We start from the raw sequence: 24,574 nt of genomic DNA, 5'->3' as shown, positions 1-24,574 counted from the left end.
AAAAACTCCGAGGCGAGCTGTGGGTGGCGAAGTCGGAGGAATTCCGCGAATACAGCGTCCATGATCGCTGAGTACCCAGGTGGGGCGGCCCCGGGTCTTGAAAACACTCGCCTTGCGGCGAGGCCCCAACTTCTCGGACCTGAGCGGTTCTATTGAACACAGGTGGCAATGCGGCGCGATTACTACAGGACAAAGAAAAAGCACAACAAAACAGAAATTACGAAAAGAAACAAAACAAATAAATACTTGCAGGAAACCACTTTGTCGGCAGATGTACCACGAACACAGAAACAACAAAAGGAAACAAAACAAATAAAAACTTCCAGAAAGAGCACTTAGTCGGCAGATGTACCACAAACACAGGCCGCGCGAACAATGGCCGGGCTAACAAAAGCCGGGCGAACAAAGACCGGGCGATCGAGTGGACGATGAGCACGTCCGCACGTGACGGGTGCCTCTATCGGAATGATTGACGGACTCTGCTTGCTCAGTGTCTACGGAACTAGACGCTGGTTTTACTGTCACGTACATAGGCTTTTAAATTTCGTCACATGTGCTGATCAGTTTTTGTTTGACATGCGAAACTGAGTTTTATGTACATAAATTTACGCGCTGAAATGATAATTATAGATTGCAACTAGCATAGTTTTGTGATTGTATCGTTATATTTTGTACAAGTGTTTGAAGTCGTTGTGGCCTAAAGGATAAGACGTCCTGTGCATTCGAATCTAGCGATGCAACGGTGTTCGGATCCCGCAGGCGGGGGTACCAATTTTTCTAATGATATACGCGCTTATCAAATGTTCACAACTGACTTCCACGCTGAAGGAATAACATCGTGTAATCAAAATCAAATCCGCAAAATTATAATTTGCGTAATTACTGGTCGTAAGACCTCTTGCGAGTCCGCACGGCCCCACCACCCTTTTTTTTTTTTGCCTATTTCTGCTGTGAATTAGTAATGCGTTTCGGCTTGAAGAGTGGGGCGGCTGTTGTAACTATACTGAGACCTTACAAATTGTTAATATTATATAACGAGACATGTTATCTATATCATCTATTCCAAAAATATCCGGACAACGAATACCGACGTATTCCTTGAAATTTAAATCTGTGGTTATTTTCGAAAACTGCGTAGGCTGTATATTGTAAGTTGAGCGTTGAGGACATGAGTGACAAAGGTCTTAAGTACGAAAATATCACAATTATTTAATAAGTGATTTTAATAGTGTATTTGTATGGTCGGATTGCTGTGGCACTGAAGAGACAACTACGAACGATCTTCTTTACTCTTTATTGTACACACAGTTAATACAATACAATAATTGCGAAATGTTATAAAATGTAGTCGTCGTGGCCTATGTAGTCGTCGTGGCCTAACGGATAAGACGTCCGGTGCATTCGTGTTGAAGCAATGCACCGGTGTTCGAATCCCGCAGGCGGGTACCAATTTTTCTAATGAAATACGTACTCAACAAATGTTCACGATTGACTTCCACGGTGAAGGAATAACATCGTGCAGTAAAAATCAAACCCGCAAAAATTATAATTTGCGTAATTACTGGTGGTAGGACCTCTTGTGAGTCCGCACGGGTAGGTACCACCGCCCCGCCTATTTCTGCCGTGAAGCAGTAATGCGTTTCGGTTTGAAGGGTGGGGCAGCCGTTGTGACTATACTGAGACCTTAGAACTATATCTCACGGTGTGTGGCGCATTTACGTTGTAGATGTCTATGGGCTCCAATAACCACTTAACACCAGGTGGGCTGTGAGCTCGTCCACCCACCTAAGCAATAAAAAAAGAAATGGCGAGCTTAACTCAACAATTCAGTTATCTACCAGCTAACCGTTCTTAAAGAGGGAGACCTTTACATAAGTGGGTGGGAGAAGAGTACAATCTAATCAATTAACTTATTTATACAATACACAATAACAATAATAGTAATAATAATAATAAAATAAATAACTAAAAAACACTAATAGATAATATATCAGACTATATACATACGCAATTACACACATAAATAACATAAACAGATACATACACGTCTAATGTCTATTCTATTCTATTCTATTCTATTCTATCGCAGCCCATGGACGTCCACTGCTGGACATAGGCCTCCCCCAAGCCTCGCCACAAAGACCGGTCCTATGCTACCTGCATCCAGCGGATCCCCGCGAACCTCAATAGGTCATCGGCCCACCTTGTGGGAGGCCTACCCACGCTACGTCTTCCAGTACGCGGTCGCCACTCAAGAACCTTCAGTTGACAAGACTGAAGACCGATGATGGCAGGATCATTTCGTCCAAGCCTGAGCTTTTGAGAGAGGTCGAGAAGTTCTATGGACAGCTATACACATCTACTCGACAACCCGTGGAATATCTAGCAAAGGATCCAAGAGCTAGATTAGTCCGACACTATACCGAAGATATACCCGACGTCTAATGTCTAATGAAGTAAAATCAGCCTGTCGTACGTACTAAATATTTTTTTTATAGTTTACGCGTATTTATTGACGCCACATTCATTTGTAATAAAATAACCGCGCATTGGATCATTTCAATAAAGTATACCACGAAACATCGATAGATTACTATGATAATCCCTATAAAAGTTTTGCATACGTCATCATGAGTATCTCGCACTAAAATCTCTGGCTGTAGCCTGGCATACGACCAAAGCACTCAAACAAAAAACTCTGTGTAACTTTAATAATGTAATGCGATCATGAAGAGTCTCCTTCAAGTTTTAATGAATATCGTGTTTCGTTCCGATATAACTTTCTACTTTATGCGGGGCCTGTGTTTATTAAGCTATTGCATAGCTTTTATCACGGGCTTTGAGCGCGGCGACCGAATTGAGAAATTCCGTAACGAAAATAAAACCTAACACCCAACTCCGTCTAGCATGTAGCTTGCGTTCAACACATTCACACGTTGCGCTTGTATCAATGATGTTATAGTAAAAAGAGGTAGATACGTTATATTAGTAATAATACGAAGTCAAGCTTGTCGCGGCGTATGTACCTATATATATTTATAAACACACTAAACTATACGATATTATGCGGACGAATTAAATCGACATGTAGTTGATGATAATATCATATAGCCGCGTGAGCAGAGTTAACTTGACAAGGTTGTAATGTGTGAAAAAGATAGCATGCTAACTAGCAAGACCGTAAACAAGACGAATATATATTACGCAGTGTCGTTGCGATATCACGACTTACTTCATAGATTAACAATTAAAATGTCACAGAACTAACATAAAATTATTTGATGCCTACGGTTTAGTAAGCAGAATTGATATATTTAAAATGAACTCCTGACTATTCTTTTAAGAAATAAAACAGCAAAGGACAAATAATTTTATTTTTTTATTTTCATTTAGTTCATTATTATTTGGCCGCCAATCCTCTTCATGTCTTTGTCTACGTACAATATTTATCCATTGGTTACATCTTAATACATTTGCCGGAAACCTTTAAAAATAATATCAAATTTGTTAATTCATTTCTCGGTTGTTGTGAGCTAATGTGTAGGCAATATCATGGAAATGTCCTTTCTGTTACATTACTCTTTTTAATCTTGACAGACATCTCTCTTACACTCGGTGACCGGAGTATATGCCGTCGCACTCGAGCCTTTTTTAATAAATTTAAGCTAATATTTTGGATTTCTTAAACAATATAAAAGCAAATCAATTTAAAATTAATACATTCGCATGACATGTCATCCCTAGACTTTTGGGAGTCTTTCTTGTATAGTTTCTACAGTGTCGCATAACACAGGACGGCATTTTAAAGAAATTTCGCGGAACAAAAAACACAGTCAACGTTACCAATGCTTTCACGAGACTAAGCTTGAGTGTGCTAATTAGCTCAGTTTTACGGCGCCACTTTACGAACTCAAGTAACTTATCTACCTCTTTTTACTATAACATCATTGGCTTGTATAGTGTTTGTGAATAAGCGCGCTGCGTGACGTCGCAGTGTATGCGCATTATGAAAAGTCTACCCATCTCTCTCTCGCGCGGTCTAGCTTATGAGTGTGAAGGGGACAGTTAATGTTTTGATTTTGTTAATGTTTATAAATATAGCGTGATCTTATTTTATTATTGTTTTAATATTAAATTATTATTGTCTAATTATAATTGCATAAGTTAATAAAAATGCTATGCGGTAAAGCTATTGCTTTACCGCGGGAGTCCCCGAGTGCCAAACGTGTTTTTTTTTCTCAGAATCTACAGATCCAGAGATGTCACAACGAAAATGCTGCTGTGGAGGTATACGACGAATGGGAAAATCTTCCACGGAGCGGGTGAAATTACTCGGTAGACCGACGGTCCGAATGTTGTTATTCGGAACTTATATATATGCAAGCTTATCTTGAAAATTTCGTAAGAGGCAGGCATCTGTTAAATATCTTTGTGCTGTATGATGGCTACCGCGACACTGTTATACATTAAGAGATGAAATGGAGTTCCTGAAACTACCCGCATTATGATCCAATACGCCTACTTATTATACTAGAGGTCGTATCCAGTGGGGAGAAGGTGGCGGGGAGGCATTCGCTTTATGCAAAACGCGTCGCCTTGCCCCAGCCTGCCTTAGATGAGTACTGCCTCATCCGGGTTTCAGATGCGGGTTGTTGAGTAGAGGGTTTCTTACATATCCGCCACCCAATCCTACCACCAATAATTACGCAAATTATAATTCTGCGGGTTTGACTTTTATTACACGATGTTATTCCTTCACCGTGGAAGTCAATCGTGAACATTTTTTGAGTACGTATCACATTAGAAAAATTGGTACCCGCCTGGGATTCGAACACCGGTGCATCGCTCAACACGAATACACTGGTCGTCTTATCCTTCTATGTCGAGTGACCTCATGAGGTGAGTCGGTGAGGTCGTCGTCATCTCTGAATGTGGGTACAGACATTCGTACTTAAAAATTTATCGGCTGACTGGTTCATTGACATCCAGGCTGATGCGCTAAAGATGAAATATGGGCAATGAATTTCAATAATGGATACGACTAGTCATTGAAAACGGGTTTTTACACTTGCGAAATGAAGAAAGTTAGGGATAAAAATTATTTTATGAAAATCTCGAAGTAGTTGCTCAGACAAACACTTTGGCTCAGCCGTTGATTTCTTGATGCAAAATAATGAAATGTAAAATACACAATATTCCAATATCATCCCTCAGGGAGGGAGGGTGGTGAAGTTTATCTGGTGAAAACTTAATATTTCTTTTTCAGACTGACTTGAAATTCTGTAAAGATATCCTTTATTATAAAAATATTGATACTTGTATCATATAATTCGAAATTAACAATTTGTAGAAATGTAATGAAGTATTAAGTTTGTAAATGAAAAAAATATGAGATTTACATTTGTCAAGACTGGTGGTCGCCCGGTAGTCGAAATTCGACTTTAATTAATTGAAATTGTAAGTTTGTACACTATTAAGATTCTATTTTCTAAGACTATTATACTTCTATAATCACAAATTTCGCCAAGACTACACTAATATTAACACTAATAAATAACACTAATATTAACACTAATAATATAAACACAAAAATTTGAAAATAAATAAATAGTATGCATGCATGTGTGCGTCAAATACTATAATTGAGGTGACATCTGCCATGAACTTTTGTCAATTTGGCAATGTTTTGTATTGATGATCACTTTGTTGGTGCAACTTAATAAATAAATAAATACATGGTAGTATGTGTAATGTTTTTTTTCATGATTTAATGTATTTTTTAGGCATAATTTAAAAAAATATTAAGATTCTGCACTCCTCTCTATAAGTGTGGGAAATTTCATACTCCTCCGTCCGCGTAATTTTCGTAAAAAGGCATACAAAGTTTTTGCTTCACGTATTAATATATAGATACTATGAAGTATTAAGTTTGTAAATGAAAAATATGAGATTTATACGACAGCTTGGTATTTTGTCAAGATAATTGACATTTCGACCTCATGTCACTGGCTAGCATGGCAATCGAATAAAACTCTATATTTTAAAAGTGTAAACATTTAATAAAAACCAATTTAAAAGCCGCCACTTGTAAACATAATTTTGATTCGAAAGCTCCCAACTCCCGACAACTTTAAAACGAGACTGTAGTATCCGATATTGCGAAAGAGCTTTTGTCTCGAAGCTGTTTGTCGATGCCCATTGTAGCGGAGCGCAATAAACTCTTCTATACGACTCTGGTTTTTTGTTTCAAGTGAATACTGCGTTGAAATTGGAAATAGCTTTTGATGAACTCAGAAGCTCTTTTAGATGGCAAGCTTCAATTAAAAAGCAGCAGTCTCTCGATTCGTGGTCGAAAATGTTGTATAGTTTTATTAGCGACTATCTTCTCAAATGAGGTTGAAAATTCAAATAACGGGCCTTTATTGTGAGCAAAAGTTAAAAGCCACTAAGTATTAGGAAGCATACACTGGTGGTAGGACCTCTTGTGAGTCCGCACGGGTAGGTACCACCACTCCGCCTATTTCTGCCGTGAAGCAGCAATGCGTTTCGGTTTGAAGGGTGGGGTAGCCGTTGTAACTATACTGAGACCCTAGAACTTATATTAAGATTAGAACTTATATTAAGGCGGGTGGCGCATTTACGTTGTAGATATCTATGGGCTTCAGTGACCACTTAACACCAGGTGGGCTGTGAGCTTGTCCACCCATCTAAGCAATAAAAATAAAAGAAATAGCCAGGACCTTTTTTGTTTTTATACCGCAAAGTGACAATGAGTCCTAGCTTGTAGCGTGGGACAATCATCCAATTAGGATTTCAATCTCATAGTCTGGGATATGCACGGGGTACCCACGTGTTAATAATGGGTGAGCTGTGTGCTCGTTTAGCAAAATAATTCATTGATCCTCACACTAGCCAACTTACATACATATTTCTTGGCGCTTGCAATGTCATTAAGGATGAAATTCGTTGTACGAATTTGTTAAATAATAATGTGTGCTATTACCTATTTATGTTCACAAAACATTCAGAATGTATCTTTGAGTGGTAAAATAGTTGTTTTGCCTATACACTGGGCAGCGATGTTTACTCTAGGTTTCTCTTTGTCTACGTTTTAATTATCTCCTTATGGGAAATCTGGGTGCGTTGTAATTTCATCATTGATTATAATCAAGTACCTGATGAGTTAGTAACTTTGAATTCAGATCATGGTTTAGGATTGGAAACATAGCATAAGAGGGAAATGGAACTGAAGTGGATTTTGCAGCCATTTCATTCGCTTTGAAAATGTAGCATATTAAACAAACGAATGATCCAATTGTTATTAGTTAGCCTAATCTGGGAACTTACCTTGCTCCATATAAACCATCAAAATCGTTCGTCTCTTTCAGTAGTTAAAAATGGAAAATTCAAATACCTACAAAACACGGAACATTTGAAGACTGCTGAAATCACCATTGTTAAATTGCTACAGTGAAAAGCCTTCAATACGTCACTAGTGACAGTTCAAACCATTCGCGAAATAATAGCTCCCGCCACCAAAACTGTCCTATGAGAACTCGAGACAAATTCAACTTTATTCGTTAAACAATACAGTACGTTAGGTCCGAAAAGCTAAAATTGCGGTCATTATAAACCGTCCAACGTGGGAAGAACTGGGATTGGGCAATTTTTAACTGTGATGTACGACATTGAAATGTGTTCGCACAGGTCTGTGTTAGGTGGTGGCTCCTAAAAACACATGACGCGTCAGTCGGCTCCCGTGCAAAGTGCATCTAGTTTAGGCGTTAGATATTGCGCAGATCATCAATATCGAACTCGCACGGATAGGCAAATGGCGTCAATTTAACAATCTCTCTCATTGAGGCATTAATTTACTCACCGCAAGGTGTGTTTTGAAACTGCAACTATCTAATAGTATCCTGAACATATAGTAAGGCCATTGGTGATATGTGGCATGGAAAGAAATGATTCTTGCCTTACCATGTTGGGGATTGGAAGACTTATCGACCAGGGGTTTTAGTGAGATTCGACTATCATAATAGCATTCCGTGACCACTGCTCAAAGATTTCTTCATCATGCTAAAATAATTCAGGGCTTTACTAGCGAAATAGGTTTTTCCGATTTCTAGAAATTTCTAGGATTTCCACATTATTACGATTTATAGAAGGAATCCTCCTGCTTGTAATAATGTGTAATCTCGTGAAAGCCATCGTCTGCCTCAGTTACTTCGGAGTCACTGTCAACACTAGCCACTACAGATAGTGGGGAGAAATAAGTCTGTGATTGCTCACTAATTGCTAACTAAGTGATGGTAACTTGACCCGGGAATCAGACTATTATTTAATAGCTATCCAGCCAGGTCTATAAGCCTTTGGGCTAAAAGGTTGATCGACATATTTCAAATTATTCAAATTATATTTATGGAAATATTAATCTACGGGTGGTTATGAATGAAAAAATATAGTAAATATATTAAATACCTATTTGGACACAAACTTCAACGATTTGGTGAATTTTATTCGACATCACCAAGAAAAAATTCTCCATCAAATATTTCGATATTGATTTTTTGTTGAAACAAAAGCGTTGTAGGTCTCTCCATTTACGTACACAATACGGCCATATTGTTTTCTCATTTCAAAGTAGAACGTTCGTGTGAAAGAAATTAATTTCCTTCGAGTACATTACGAAGTTTAGATACGTTGTTTTTCCTACGCTTTTGTTACAGAGTGGTTTGAGATACAGCGCTTCTCAACATTACGGTTTCTTTTTAATCATAGGTATTTTTATTGCTCGAAATTGGTATACACATTCGATCGACTCTCTTAATTTGTTTGGTCTAAGAGTTGTCCCATCCTTAAGCCTTCCAAATTGGAAAGCATGAGTACTTCCCGAAAAAATTGACAGGATAGAGGTACTATTTTTTTTTCTTGTGGGTAGTATGCCTACCAGCTAAAGCTGTGCGTTGTCTGCTAACCAATCAGTGTTTGGTAGCGTTTTATTTTCCAATGATCATTTGTCAACAATATCAGTACTAATAATAATAATTATTGTAGCTTATTATAATTCCGCTGATACCCTGACCGCACCCGATTCTCACGCTCGCTAACCACACCCAACGATAATTTTCTTTCTTTTTTATTACTGTTTGCTTTTAGCCACAATTTTATAGGCGCGCCCCCAAGGGCAATTGCGGGCACGAATCTTCAACCCTACATCGTCTCGTATAAATTAAATTATTTTTACAGAGATGACATCTTGTAATTTTTATATAGAAAAATAATCGAGACTCGTACTTAGAAGATTCAGAAAAATAAACAAATTATTTGTATATCTTTATATGTTTGAAAATATTCAGTTATTTGTAATATTTTTAATAATTATAAATAGCTTTTCCAAATATAATTTTATAATAGTCTTCTCTCTTATTTAACCGATGGGATCTTGAATTAATTATTTCTCGGCCAATTAGTGGACGAAATTTATTTTAATAAATCAGGATTAGGCTCCGTCGGATTGAGAGTAAAGTTTTGGCTGGAATACCTTTTTACTAGATTTCACTTAAAGTCTAATTTATCTTGTTATTTTAATGTAGCCCAGAGGGGGCCAAATCTCTCATATCGTACTAATTAGCTATATCGAGACGCGTTGTTTTAATTGCTATATAATGATTGTCTATTAAGTCGAGGTCACGTGTATTATCTAGTAACATAAAATTATATGCGTTGTCAGAGATCTTTTCTACCAGGATGAAACGAACTGAACGATTTGTAGTAAAATATTTCTGGAGTGCTACAACAATATCGCCTATACCAGGGGTGGCCAACCGGTAGATCGCGATCGATCGGTCGATCGTGGCTATTAGTTCAGTCGATCGTGGGAAGACAAAAATATAAACACATAGAACAAACTGCGCAACGTAATCACCAATTGCTGCACGCATCATCTTCATCTTGTGTGATTTGTTAATGACCATTACGTCACATTATTCATCCTCTCTTCTACACAATATTTCTCTTTTATTATATAATTTCAGCTTTATTTTAATCAAAATATTTTTTGTGTATCTCAGGAATGTGGATAAGATAGGACTATTATAACAAATTACATTATTATTTTAGCAACGTTTCGGTCTTTTATTAGACCTTCATCAGGCATCTGAAAATTACACATAATTGATAACCTACAATACAAAAAACAACAATTGTCGAAACTACCATATTTACCATAATATGAATTTAAATAATCCCTATCTTACACTGCACAATTGTCTCAGACATCAGAGACTAATACAAATCTACAAAGCCGCTAAATTATTTAATTACTATTTTTGATTCCGGAAACAAAGCCAACACGACACATAAAATTGCTTTATTTTAATCTTTTTAATAAAAGAGAATATGCTGCTTATTTGTATACTGAACTACATTGTTTCATTAAATTTCAAGAAAGGTCATTGGTAGATCGCAGAGTATTTCGTCAGTAGACAGTAGATCTTGGTTCTAATCAAGTTTGCCACCCCTGGCCTATACCATGTGCATGAGTGAGTTGAGGACTAACTTGGTGCTTAGTGCCGACTGGAGGCCATAAATCACAAATTAAATACCAACTGAATATGCGAGGTTGAAATTTTAATAATGGTGCAGAACGTCTGTTCTACATTTCAAGCCGTTACGTAAGACTACCTCGCAGCAGAATTAGGTAGGGTGGTTAATTTATGCTATTCCTTCATCAAGAGAGTAGTTCGTAAATAGGTGTTTTTATAAACTACTAGCTGTACCCGTCCGCTTCGCTGGGCATTTAAAATTAACATTATTATTTCTCACCCCCACAAAGATTCTCATCATTAACACCCCGCAACTGGTGTAGGGAGTCTAACACTTATATAAATATTAGCCTATCCATTAAGTACATATATTTTCTACATGGATACCAAGTTTCAAGTCAATCGGATGCATAGTTCAGTAGTTATAACGGAACATCCGTAAAAACCACTGTAGATTTATATATTAGTATAGATTTATTAACCTTTTTACATGGACAAAAAAAGTTATACCTGCCCGTGAGATTGCGCACTAGTGCATAGTGCCATCGCGAGACTAGAGATTCCTAAAGCGACCCGGTGTTGACAAATAGCATGCTATATTGCGATTTTTATTTATTAACATAACGGAATGTTATAACCTAAGGAACTATGACGTAAAAAGCGGCAGGACAATAGTGCCTCACCTCATGGTCTCTACGGTGTTGTTAAATAGAAATTTTAGCACAATATACGTGTTACTTAAATATAGGTTTATCTCATCTCTTTCTTGTATGCTGAGTTTAAATTGGACTAATTTCAAGTCTTCAAGTCATTTCAGTCTCAAGCTATGCGTGTTCGATTCTTTCTCATAGCTTTGATTTAGCTATTAATATGCGTTTTGAAGTTAACAGAGCATAGCTTAGACACGTCGTTGTGTCACGAACTCAAACACGGATCCGACTTTAGACGGGCCAATTATAAAAGTTTTCGAACGACCTCTAATTAGGAGTTCCGGATATTCGGATCCACCTCCCCCGGTAATTGCGTCCGGATTGGACGAAACGTAAAAAAAATAATGAAAGATGGAAAATTAAACGGTGGAAAGTTTTCGACAAAAAAAAAAAAAACTGATTCAGTTTTGGTCGAGTCCTTTTTTTGAATATTGGTCGTGGTTATGCAACCGGTGTCTTTCTTTTGTGCTATTTTTCTCTCTTTATTATTTGAGTTTTCAGGATACACCAACGGTTGAAGTGATTAATGTTGGATTAGTGTTGGACCTTATTGTTCTATTAAAAAAAATCTGAATTTATCGTGTTTACGATATTGTTACGATTTTAGTGATATTGATTGTAATCAGGGTTATATTGCAACCTTAAACTGTCTTCGTGAGCTTTGTTGTTTTTTTTAATTAAATTTGTAGGCAGACGAGTATACGTCCCATCTGATGGTGACTAAGTGGTTACTGGAGGAAATACGTATCCACAAAGTAAATGCCACCATCCACCGTAAGTCATGGGTTTTACTGTTCAACGGCTGCCCCACCCTTCAAACCGAAACCCAACACTGCTTCACGGCAGAAATGGGCAGGGTCGTGGTGCCCGTGCAGACCATGCGACCTCACATGGGTAGGCTAATATTTATATGAGTGTTGGACTCGATAATAATAATGACAATAAATAATAATGTTAATATTAAATGCCCAGCGAAGCGAGCGAGTACGTCTAGTATTTATATATGTGTCTCTACACAATATAGTGCCGATATTGTCGAATGAAGAATGCCGGCGGTTATATTGGCTTGCACAGTACACAAAATGCAGATTCCCTTGTCCACTACTCCGTTGTCTGTGTAGACTTAACGCTTTTTGCTGTTGGCTCCTGAATAAACAAGCATATAGTATGTAATATATATCGAATCGAAATTACTGGTGGTAGGACCTCTTGTGAGTCCGCGCGGGTGGGTACCACCACCCTGCCTATTTCTGCCGTGAAGCAGTAATGCGTTTCGGTTTGAAGGGTGAGGCAGCCGTTGTAACTATACTTGAGACCTTAGAACTTATATCTCAAGGTGAGTGGCGCATTTTCGTCGTAAACTTTTATGGGCTCCAGTAACCATTTAACTCCAGGTGGGCTGTGAGATCGTCCACTCATCTAGCAATAAAAAAAAAAAAAGAATCCAGAAATAACTCCATCTAATTGAGAAGTAAAGTTATCGACATAGCACAGCGTATTAGTACGATGAAGTGACAATCGACTGGTCATATTAGCCGAACAACTGATAGCATTTAGGGTAAGTATATTCTTCTCTTCGTAAGCGTATTGACAAACGCAGTACAGGATGCCTTCAATCTGGGTGGAGTGATGATCTATCCAGATGTCTGGCAAGAGCCGGGTGAGAGAACCCGAGGATCGTACACCATTGCGTGGAATTGGAGAGGCCTGCATATGTCCGGCAGTGGATTGCTATAGGCTGACAGTATGTAAATTTTTTTACCTAAGTTTGCAATTATAAGAAGATAATAAGTTGGAAGTCATTGTGACCTAAAGGATAAGACGTCCGGTGCATTCGTATTGAGCGATGAACCGGTGTTCGGATACCAGGCGGGTACCAATTTTTCTAATGAAATACGTATTCGACAAAATATGTTCACAATTGACTTCCAAGGTGAAGGAATAACATCGTGTAATAAAAATCAAACCCGCAAAATTATAATTTGCGTAATTACTGGATCTCTTGTGTGTCCGCGCGGGTAGGTACCACCGCCCTGCCTATTTCTGCCGTGAAGCAGTAATGCGTTTCGGTTTGAAGGGTGGGGCAGCCGTTGTAACTATACTAAGACCTTAGAACTTATATCTCAAGGTGGGTGGCGCATTTACGTTGTAGATATCTATGGGCTCCAGTAACCACTTAACACCAGCTGGGCTGTGAGCTTGTCCACCCATCTAAGCAATAAAAAAATTGATGAGCTTAATTTTAATTCAAGTTTAATTGTTTTTTTTTTACAGAATTTAAGCATTTATCTTTAAATTTTTTGTTTTTGCAAAATTGCAATTTTCTTGAAATCTTTGTATCTACAATTAAGAAAAATGGCGTACTCGAATCGAGTATCAAGACCACACCTGTATTCAAATCCTACAGTAATCTTCAGGCAGTAATCTAAAGTTAATCCGAGGAAAAATTTCAAAGCAATGAAAAACCTACAGAAGAAATAATGGACCAGACGATGAAAAAATAACATCGAGTAATGAAGTATTGTGTATGTAAGGAGTATTTCTCGGATCTTTGATATAAATAGTTGTATATCTAAAATAATTAACCTATCTTTTTTTTAGGAGGAAATTAGCGGACTCCCACCCTCCACTGGGGATGGCGGGCGGGTTATGTCGGAGTCGAACCGACTAAAACCTCCTGTCGCTCAACAACCTACGTCCAAACCTCGCATAGGATTAGATAGTTAGACAAATTGTGTTAGCACAAGAAATATAACCTGAAAAAAAAAAGACCATTATGCAAAAATTGAAATGATTTATAAAAATAGCTGTGTAAGCTTTAGAATTGTAAGACTGTACGCAGAAATTAAGTAAAAACTCCCGATCCATAGCCCTTACATTAGGTAAAAATAAAAATAAATAAATAAATTCAAACGTAATATTAAGGGCCATGTCAACGACATGGGAAAAAAATTGTGAAGGCAAAATTGGAGGTTTTAGCTGGTTGGAGTCCCTCGCAGGCTCGGGCAGCGCTGGGTGTCCATGATGGGTCTTCCCTCCTGTTTTGCTTGTAAATTAAAGAAAAACCTCGCATAGGATAGAACCCATGAAAAGGCAAAGGGGGGAAAGTGAAGCGTTTAGTGCGGAGCACATCTCTTCCATCACCCTCCCCCTTGGGACGCCGGACCGGCGGTCGTCGGCACCACGACCACCAACCCTCAATTAACCTATCTAGTATTTTTTATATTCCGTGACGCATTTCTTCGTAAATGTAAAATGCACGCTAGTATTACACTTAAAATGTGAAAAATTTCTCTTTGTCTCGAAATTGTTCGCTTAAATTTTCTAGTTGGAATATTTTTCGTGCGACCGCGCATTATGTTCCGCCGATTTTTTTCCCGAAGGCATTAAGGCGAATGTAATGTGAAAATACGAGTGAAATGTTATGTCGGACAAATTATCCAAAAAGAAAAGGAAATTCAACTCTATTATATAATTGTAAGGGTGGTTTTAGCTCAATAAAGGCAAATGAGAAGTTTGGTTGTTGAAAATATTTGAGATTTGAAATTTTTAAAGCGATATGAATATGATGCAAATTAATGTGTATATAATTTTTTTTTAGTTCTAAGTGAAACATGTTATGCATAGTATTACTCACATTAAGGGCGAATCTTGTGCGCTATCTCACGATAAAGTTCAAAAACATATTATAACAGACACTTTCGAATAAATGCATCTCGACCAAGAAGTAAAACTTTTGCTGATTCACAAGACAATGCATAAAATACTAGTAACCCACCCCGGATTGGCGTGGGAGATTCTATCTAAAATCAAATCTATCCACTTCTCAAACAACTATGCACTTTGTCTCTTCTGTAGCGTCTAACTAAATCAGTGACGCACTCTTCATAGATATCGTTTTTTCCATACCTATTCGCTGGTAGCCTAAGGGGCTATTCCGCAACACTACACGGGTAAGTAAGCTCGTGGGCTAAATTTCAACCTCGCATATCAAGCTGGTATTTAATTTGTGATTTATGGCCTCCATTCGGCACTAAGCATCGAGTTAGTCCTCAACTCACTCACACTGGTGGTAGGACCTCTTGGGAGTCCGCGCGGGTAGGTACCACCACCCCGCCTATTTCCGCCGTGAAGCAGTAATGCGTTTCGGTTGGAAGGGTGGAGTAGCCGTTTTAACTATACTGAGACCTTAGAACTTATATCTCAAGGTGGGTGGCGCATTTACGTTGTAGATGTCTATGGGCTCCAGTAACCACTTAACACCAGGTGGGCTGTGAGCTCGTCCACCCAACTAAGCAATAAAAAAAAAAAAAAAAACACTCATGCACTGGGTATAGGCGATATTGTTGTAGTACTCCACAAATACTTTACTATAAATCGTTTAGTTCATTTGATCTTGGTAGAAAAGATCTCTTTTTTTCCCCTACCTAAGCTGATAGCCTTAAGAGGCTATTTCAGCGTAACCTTAGCTAATGGGTGAGCTCATGGGGCTCAAATCGAAGTGATGCTAACACTAGCCCTAGCAAGAGCCGTGCTTCGCAGAATCTACCACCGAATCGGAATCGCGACCCACTGAGAAGAGCCGGCGAGAAACTCAGTGGGCTGAGTCTGTGGGTTGGTTCGCTCGTCGATTAGTTCGATTAGTTCGACGAAGACACGGTGACCAGTGCTTGAGTGATTTAAAAGCACCGAAAGTAAAGTTATCATTACCACCGGGCTCAGTGGTGTAGATTGGGAGAGGCCTATATCCAGCAGTGGACGACTATGGGCTGTTAATGATGATGATGGTGATGATGATGAAAGTAAATCCTGGGGTTCTGACAAGACATAAGGGATTTACATACATAACTCATTTGCTTTTATTCTTAAAACCGCAATTACTATAAAAAAAAAACTCATTTAATTTATGTAATGGCAAAAATAAACATGGACAATGCTTATTATTGTACGAACACATATGTATATGTTGTACTTTTAAACATCTCACTCCAAATCTAAATGATTATGAAGATCGTATCAAAATCCATTGTATATTTTAGCGCACAGACAGACCGAAATAGCGTCTTTGTCTTACACTATTTAGTCATATGTATTATACAAGTAGAAGGAGTGCTAGAGTGCTCTGACTAATGGCCCTAGGGAGTGACGGGTTTTGTTTTATTCTACGAACTTCGAAGAATGGCTGGTAAAGCATCTTTTAGAAGACCAAGTTATATACCGCGCTATTTCTTTTGTAACAATTTTGTTGTTCAACGAACGGAGAAAATATTATTGTGCCATCCACCGGAAATCGAGTTGCTCTAATGCAATTGTGCCTTTGATCTTATATCTCAAAGAGGACGACGTCATTCACGTGTGTGACTAAAACTCCAATGAGAAACCGTGTTTTTTTATTTTTTTTTATTGCTAGATGGGTGGACGAGCTCACAGCCCACCTGGTGTTAAGTGGTTACTGGAGCCCATAGACATTTACGACGTAAATGCGCCACCCACCTTGAGATATAAGTTCTAAGGTCTCAAGTATAGTTACAACGGCTGCCCCACCCTTCAAACCGAAACGCATTACTGCTTCACGGCAGAAATAGGCAGGGTGGTGGTACCCACCCGCGCGGACTCACAAGAGGTCCTACCACCAGTGAAAATGGTTGGATGTTCGGGCCATAATGTTCTCGTATCAAATAGTGCGACCTCAATAAAATTATTATGAATTTGTGTAATTAATTTTGTTTCGGCGCTGCTTAAAATATGCCTACTAACAGTAAATACACCAAGAGTAAACATATTTTGTTTATGTTGGAGTATTATGCGAATATTATGTTTTAAAGTTCGGTTTTGACCATCAACACTGTTTTGTATTATAAATAAAATTTTCAAAGTATCTAAATTTGTTTTTATTGTTCTTTTTGCGATTTATAGTAATAACATTTTGATAATTTGATTAATTTTATTAATTTGAGATGTGGTGCTGGCGACGTATGCTACGAATACCATGGACGGCACGCCGCACCAACATATCTATTCTCAGGCAGTTAAAAATAGAAAAGATTCAACGTCTATCCACAATCTGCCTACAAAGAATATTGCGGTATTTTGGTCATGTTGCACGTAGGGATACCAGCAATTTGGAACGCCTTGTGGTGACCGGTAAAATAGAGGGAAAAAGGCCTAGGGGTAGAGGTCCCAAACGATGGTCGGACCAAATAGCGGAGGAACTGGGGATACCTATCAGCGACGCACTCCACCGGGCTGCAGGGCGGGATCGATGGAGACAATTGGTTGACGAAATCGGACGGAGTCACGATCCTCAGCAGTAAGGGACCGATCGAAGAGAGAGAGAGAGAGAATAATAACATTGTTGTGGCATTTTTAAGTGTGTGTTAAGTGTGTGTGGCAAGTAAGTCACCAATAATTAAGCACTTGCTCATACGAGGTGGGGTGTTATTTAAAATTACTTTTACAGTTCAATCTCGTCTTTTTTATTGTACTACCTTCAATGTTTCGTCCACTGCACACTTACCGTGGTCACCGTCAACAGTCGTCCGTAAAAGTAATTTTAAATAGTTATATGCGATTCGAGAAAACCCAAGGTTTACCTTGTTATAGTTGAACAAGCAAACATAAATTTTAATATATGAAATATCAGAATTTATGTAGTGTCTTCCAAGCCAAGTTGGTTTTTTACAAAGACAAGTTCATTTGCAAAGAAAAGTAACATTATTAGCTCCAAGCGATGCCTGTCTGTGCCAAATATTATTTGAAAAGTATGATTCAAAAACAATTTTATCACAAATAATTTATTTTTTTCTACTGATTATTGTAGAGTGCGTTCAATTATTTAAATATTTTTTCATAAATAAACACATTAAATACGCTACACTACATGCAACTACACATAAAATTTTAAATCACGTAGTCTCGGACAAGCTTTTACGAGACCGTAACTCGGAGGCTTTCAAAGCCCCGAAATAATCCGATTAAAACCATTAATCAGATTATGGATTATAACAACGATTCGCTGAAGCAACGTGGTTGAAACTTATGGCGTTAAAATATTCCTGACTTGATTTATGATAAGGATCTGCGTATAGGGGGATTTGTCGTGTTGTGTATTTTTACAAAGATATATTTTTTGTTACTGTTTTAGTTTTGACAACAAATTAAAGAGCGGACGGTTATCGTGGTATGGACATGGGATGCGTAGAGAGAAGATGCATCTGACTAGGAGATGTATGGAAATGGTAGTGCAAGGTAGAGGGGGAAGAGGTCGACCGAAGAAGACATGAATGGAGTGTGTGAATGACGATATGAGAGAGAGAGGAGTGAGTGTTGAGATGACGGCTGATAGAAGAGAATGGAAGAGAAAAATTAGCTGTGCAGACCACAACTAGTGGGACAAGGTGGAGAAAAAGAAGATTTTAATTTAGATACTACGACGCATCTAAAGTATCCGACACACATGGTCAGTTTTAGTGTCATTTTGATTTTAGTATAGTTTATCCGAAATGGTCATCATGGAGACTATGTCCAGCTATGTCTATGGGTTGATGATGATGAAGGTGAGAAGAAACAAAATCTGTTTCAATAGTTAATTTTTTGATAACACTTGACGATTGTAATATGTTCTCCATACCATATTAGTGGAAATATTTCAATACAGGGCTTTAGAGACTAAATCCCCAAAAAGATCTCATTTTACAGGATATTCACGAAGACAGTGTAGATTTATAAATAAATAAAAAAGTCTTTAATTTTTTGAAGTGCACCTTAAAAGGTTTCAACCAACAATTTTGGCCAAATTAGTAAAATCTGGCCAAGATTCTTCTGTATCATTACTTTTCTTTTCCACTTTGATATCTTTCAAACCATGTGTAGTGTATTTTTCTTCAGGCTTCACTGGAACATCGCCACGATTCAACCTCTGATATTTCATTATCAACTCCAGTATGTCATGTTGCATTTTAATCTTCAACTCACTCGTCAAATTTCTAATTGAATTCCCAATAAATTGGCCAAACACGAAATCTTCATTAACTTGGTGAAATATGAACTCAGTACCTAATTGGTGTAAAATGTCTTTTGCAAAGTTTATGGCTGTAGTATTGTTGATTTTAGGCTTTGGTTTTATTGGTGGAGGACGTTTATGAGGCTTTTCGAATTTTGGCCTCATGGGTGGTGGACCAATGGCTACTGATACAACTTCATCGTTTTCCATGTCATCGTCTTCTAAGGGTTTCAAATGACCTGCAGGCTGTGAAATTTGAAAAAAATGCCACATTTAAATAAAATACATCCTTACATAGACTTCAATAGTAATATTCTTTCTAGATGAAGTTGATGGAATAGAAATATGGTTTTACGAGCTACTATTACAACTACTCCATACCAATTAGCAGCGTTCTTATTAAGCTAACTATCTTTATCTTTACATCCTTCTGAATCTTTAGAATTAGTGGTAGATTTGTTATTATACTATAAGTTATCATGGCTTATTACAAAAAAAGAAATTTACATTGCACATTAACACAACACATTTACATACGTCCGAAGTCGGGATAGCCGTTATCTAATGCAACTTTTCAATGTTGTCGTGATAGGTCATAAGACAATAGCTCTACCCTTTATGTGCGATGTGATGTGATATGCCGGTTTTGAAATAGTACAGGATTTTAATTTTCATCTTTTATTTATAATAATATCAAATAACTGGGAACAAATCACGCACGGTCATCCGGCCCCAATTTGCGATTCCCTGTACTATGCCAGAGACTGATAAACATACTTATATACATTTAAATATATAAATATATAGATATATCAACACCCAGACAAAGAGCAAACAAACTTGTTTATCACACAATGTTTGCTTGATGTGGCTATCGAAACCACAACCTTTGGCGCAACAGTCAGGGGCGCTAATTACTGCACCACCGAATCAGTCTTATGCCCCCAACAACTGTTAATCAAATATTAGCGTACCTTTTTCCTGAGCTCTCGTCCCGGTTTTGATGTGCTAATTCTTCTTTTTCGGTCTACTTCCTTAGGAAGCATATGCCGTTTGGAGTGGTAGTGGACACCTCTTCTTGCTTCTCGCGGAAGATTCGAATCTTCTGTACTTGATTTCCATGCTCCCTGAAATTATAAAACAATTTTCATTTATTTGTTTGACCTCTGATAGAGTGTTCTTTTTTGCTGTAGTCATAAGTCAAAAATATTGCCATATTAAGTGTGAATGTCATAATGGTTCATAATTGAATTATATTTAAGATTGTAAGATGTAGGATTGGTAAGAATGGAACGTATGATAATAATGTGGAACGGAGCATTAAGATGTCAGTGAAAGAAAACGGTAAGAAAGGGAAAAGGGAAAAGGGAAAAGAGAAAAGAGAAGACAGAATAACAGAAAAATGGAAGATGGCGAAGACGGTTAAATAAACAAGAATAAACATTATACATATTTTAAAAGATTTTAGAAAATAAGAGTAAAAGTGTAACAGTGGAATAATATTATTTTATGTGACACGTTCCCAATTCTACATATACATATATTTTTCAGCGGTAGGCAGCGGCTTGGCTCTGCCCCTGGCATTGCTGAAGCCCATGGGCGACGGTAACCACTCACCATCAGGTGGGCCGTATACTCGTTTGCCTACAAGGGCAATAAAAAAAAATAAGCGCTCTAAGCCTTGTATTGAATACGTGATTAATTTCTTAAACATAACCTGGAACCCACCACCATCAGATAAACATGAGGTTAAAGTCTCAATTTTGATGTAAAATCGGTTCTCCGTTCAGTAAACAAGAATTCCATATGACCACGACTGCTCTGCCAAGAGTAACCGACTATGATGATGATGATGGGTTCTCCGTTCTTCAAACGGAACCACGTGACTGTTTCACGGCATTATGTGGCAGAATGGTGGTAGCTTCTTCATATTCAACAACCAGCAAACGACATTCAGCTAGTTTTCGTCGTAAATAACTTCAAAATGAAAAATTCACACTAACAACAATGAACACTATATTCACGATAAAAAATAGTATCAAGCACTTCCTGCGATCCATGTCGTTTGACTAATACGAAACTCAGATGTACAGTGCGCAAAACAATAAGAATGTTGATTCAAAACGTTTCTCACACTGAGATATTGTTTTGTAAATACGTTTTTTTTCGCGTATTCACTTTAGATCGCTGTGTTTGTGTTTACCAAACAACATTGGAATCATTGAGATGTGGAATTTCAACTATTTTCGTTTCATGTTTTCTATCTACTACTTATTACGGCCACTACACGTGAAGCGCTTAAGACGAAGGTTCGAGAACTGTTTCTCAGAGAGTTAGCAGAGTCATCTAATTGATAATATTTGTTTATATATGTTTTTATATGTATATATTTATGATATGTATATGTATATGTATTTATTTAACTACGAGTATTTGTATCTATAAATATGATGTATGTTATATATACACATATGTTTAAGTAATATCACCTTCACACTACACCTACCAAACTTCATCTCTGCACTCCCCTAAGGTAGACTGTTAGAGAATGCCTATGGCATTAAGTCCGCCTTTATACTTTCTAGTATAAGAAGTTATAAATAAATAAATATTATTCGTGCCAAGCGTAAATTATGTTTTCCTTTACCAGGGCAGGTCGCAGTCGATACCCGCTTTCGTAGACATTACAAAAGTCGTCATGTACGAACTATCATATGTATTTTATAAAGTAATTCAAAGACTTGACAGAAATAGGCGTGACGTAGGGCTCAGAGTGTGTACTGCAACTAGGCAAGTCTTAGTAGAGCTTTTTACTAGTCGTAGTTACTAATCGTTTTTTTACTTCTTTGTAGCTGAACAAGCTCATGTCACACCTAGTGTATGCTTAATGTGAGTTTTTAACGTTCTCGATAACGTAAAAGTTAACTCAAATTTGGATGGAGTTGCCTAAGTTTGCCGCCAGGGGCGCTGTTCCAACTCCATACAAAAATGAGTTAACTTTTACGCTATAGAGAACGTTAAAAAAACTCACTCTAAGCACAGTGTTATATTGTACATATGGCGCAGAACCGGACCGAGTGGAGAAGATTGACATACAGTCACGATCCTCAGCATTGAGGGAACGACCAGAAAGAAGAAAGAAGAATGAAGAAGGACAGTGTTAAGTGGTAATAGTAACACATGGGTACCGCAATTCGATTACCGCCACCCACTTTGAAACATGATACCAAAGCCAATGTATCCTATAACTGATGTCCCATCATGGAATATACGACATCTTCGGAGCAGAATTAGGCAGCATGGTAATTTCAAAATGTGCGCGCTTATATGACAAGCTGCGATTGGACTATATATTTAAAATTTCACGGGTTGTATTGAACCGCTTTTTATGACTTAAATAAGGGTTACTTTCTATAAGGGTATAGTCTATTCTAAACATGTAAATATTCTGCGTAAAATTTTTATCTGCTAATAATATTTATCTGTAAAGTAGTTAGTCTAACATAATATATTTGTTTGTGCTTCTCTTAAAATCACTGATTCCCGTATGGAAAACTGACCAAATTTATTTGTATTTAGATTTAGTAATTTTTTCCTTTCTAAGCACCTGTCATTTTTGTAAATACTTTGACATTGGCAAAAGCAATGCCAAAGGCGTTGGAGCCAGATTCTTTATAAAAAAAAAATGTTGGCGTGAGCTTTGATGTATTTGTTTGTTACATTCTGTGATTACATATAAATTTATGTTAGCATTATTTTACTAGCGACACACAATAACCATGTAACAACAGTAAATATTTATATAAATCTTTATCGTTTTAGTAATCTTTTTTTTTTTATTGCTTAGATGGGTGGACGAGCTCACAGTCCACCTGGTGTTAAGTGGTTACTGGAGCCCATAGACATCCACAACGTAAATGCGCCACCCACCTTGAGATACAAGTTCTAAGGTCTCAAGTATAGTTACAACGGCTGCCCCACCCTTCAAACCGAAACGCATTACTGCTTCACGGCAGGGTGGTGGTACCCACCCGCGCGGACTCACAAGAGGTCCTACCGCTATCTAATATCTATCTAATAATAATCTATTTCACATATTCCATCTCAAACTCTGTAATAATGAATTCAGTCATCTGTGATTCTTCATGGCTAAAGGCGACTGTTAGGCTATCATTTTTAGAGTGTTCGCGCTTGCTACATATATGTACATAATATATAGAGATAAGAGAACATAGAGTCATACGACTCTATCAATCAAAGTAAGCACTCCGTAAATGTGATCATAACAAATTCAACGTTCGCGCTGTAACAACGATTAAAGAGCATCTGTTTAAAATGTAAAACCGTTAAAACGCTAATTAAAATTATACCGTTAACTCATAAAAGTTTTAAGTAGAGTCGTTTGTATTCTCGCGAATGTATCGAGCGACCAGTAACGTTGAACTCTGATCTGTTTTTGTTTATTCACGGCCTCTGAATTATATAGCAAGATGCTTTCGCTTTCTTAGGCAGACCCACACATGGCTAAATAAGATGGCATCGCTAGTAAAGAGGCATAGAGCTTATCAAAGGTTAATGAGTGGAAACGCTAAGGAGTCTGAACTACTGTGTATGAATGCAGTGGCTCCAGGTTGGTTTAGCTAAACGAGCTTTATTATGTGTACGATTTTAAGTTGAACGTTATCATGGATTAGCCGTATTATAGGCCATAAGCAAGCTTTACTATAAGCTTCTATATGAAGAAAGCAGTTTTCGTTCTGAGCTAACGCTACGTGTACAATGACAACAACCTGTGGTAAGAAGATAGAAGACAAAAGAGGAAAGCGACAGCTCGTCTAGCATCAGATTTTCCTGCGTTTTCTTACGCTTGGAGTTCAAATTTTCTTTTCACAATTTCTCTCACATGAGGTACAAATCTTTTTTTACAATCATGTTTTAAAAACAGAATGCCTAAACATTCAAATAAGTCCTGCCGTGCCTTGAAGAACAGATTCCGACTTATCAAAACGTGTTTTATCAGTTTTATTGTTAAATTAACTTCTGAACGTAAATGTAGCCGAAAAATCAGTAAATTTCATTTAAGTAGCAAGGATCAAAACAAATTGGTCGTTCTAAGCACGTTTCGTAACGACACTCGCGTACAAGTCGAAAACAGGCAACTTGCCCGATTTAATTAGATCCGCGATTTAATTGAAAATATGTTCTCGCATTAAACACGCGAATAAATGGCTCGTACATGTGTACAGTCAGCATTATCATTATGTTGAATTTATTTATATATTAATACGTGAAGCAAAAACTTTGTATCCCTTTTT

The 24,574-nt window shown here is 37.6% G+C and overlaps 1 protein-coding gene across 1 annotated transcript; it reads right to left on the bottom strand.

Moving 5' to 3' along the window:
• Positions 1-18,035: 18,035 nt before the first annotated feature.
• LOC110385269 (uncharacterized) lies at positions 18,036-21,365 on the bottom strand. The gene is made up of 3 exons (XM_021348317.3): positions 21,263-21,365; positions 20,234-20,386; positions 18,036-19,505 (listed from the first exon to the last, which is right to left on the bottom strand). Exons 1-3 carry the CDS (start codon positions 21,317-21,319, stop codon positions 19,032-19,034), a joined length of 684 nt encoding a protein of 227 aa, XP_021203992.1. The 5' UTR covers positions 21,320-21,365; the 3' UTR covers positions 18,036-19,031.
• Positions 21,366-24,574: the final 3,209 nt, after the last annotated feature.

The sequence above is a fragment of the Bombyx mori genome, chromosome 17, assembly GCF_030269925.1.
Source record: "Bombyx mori chromosome 17, ASM3026992v2".
Taxonomy (NCBI): Eukaryota; Metazoa; Arthropoda; class Insecta; order Lepidoptera; family Bombycidae; genus Bombyx; species Bombyx mori.
Note: the sequence above shows the minus strand (reverse complement) of the source record. Positions and strands in the feature narration are given on the sequence as shown.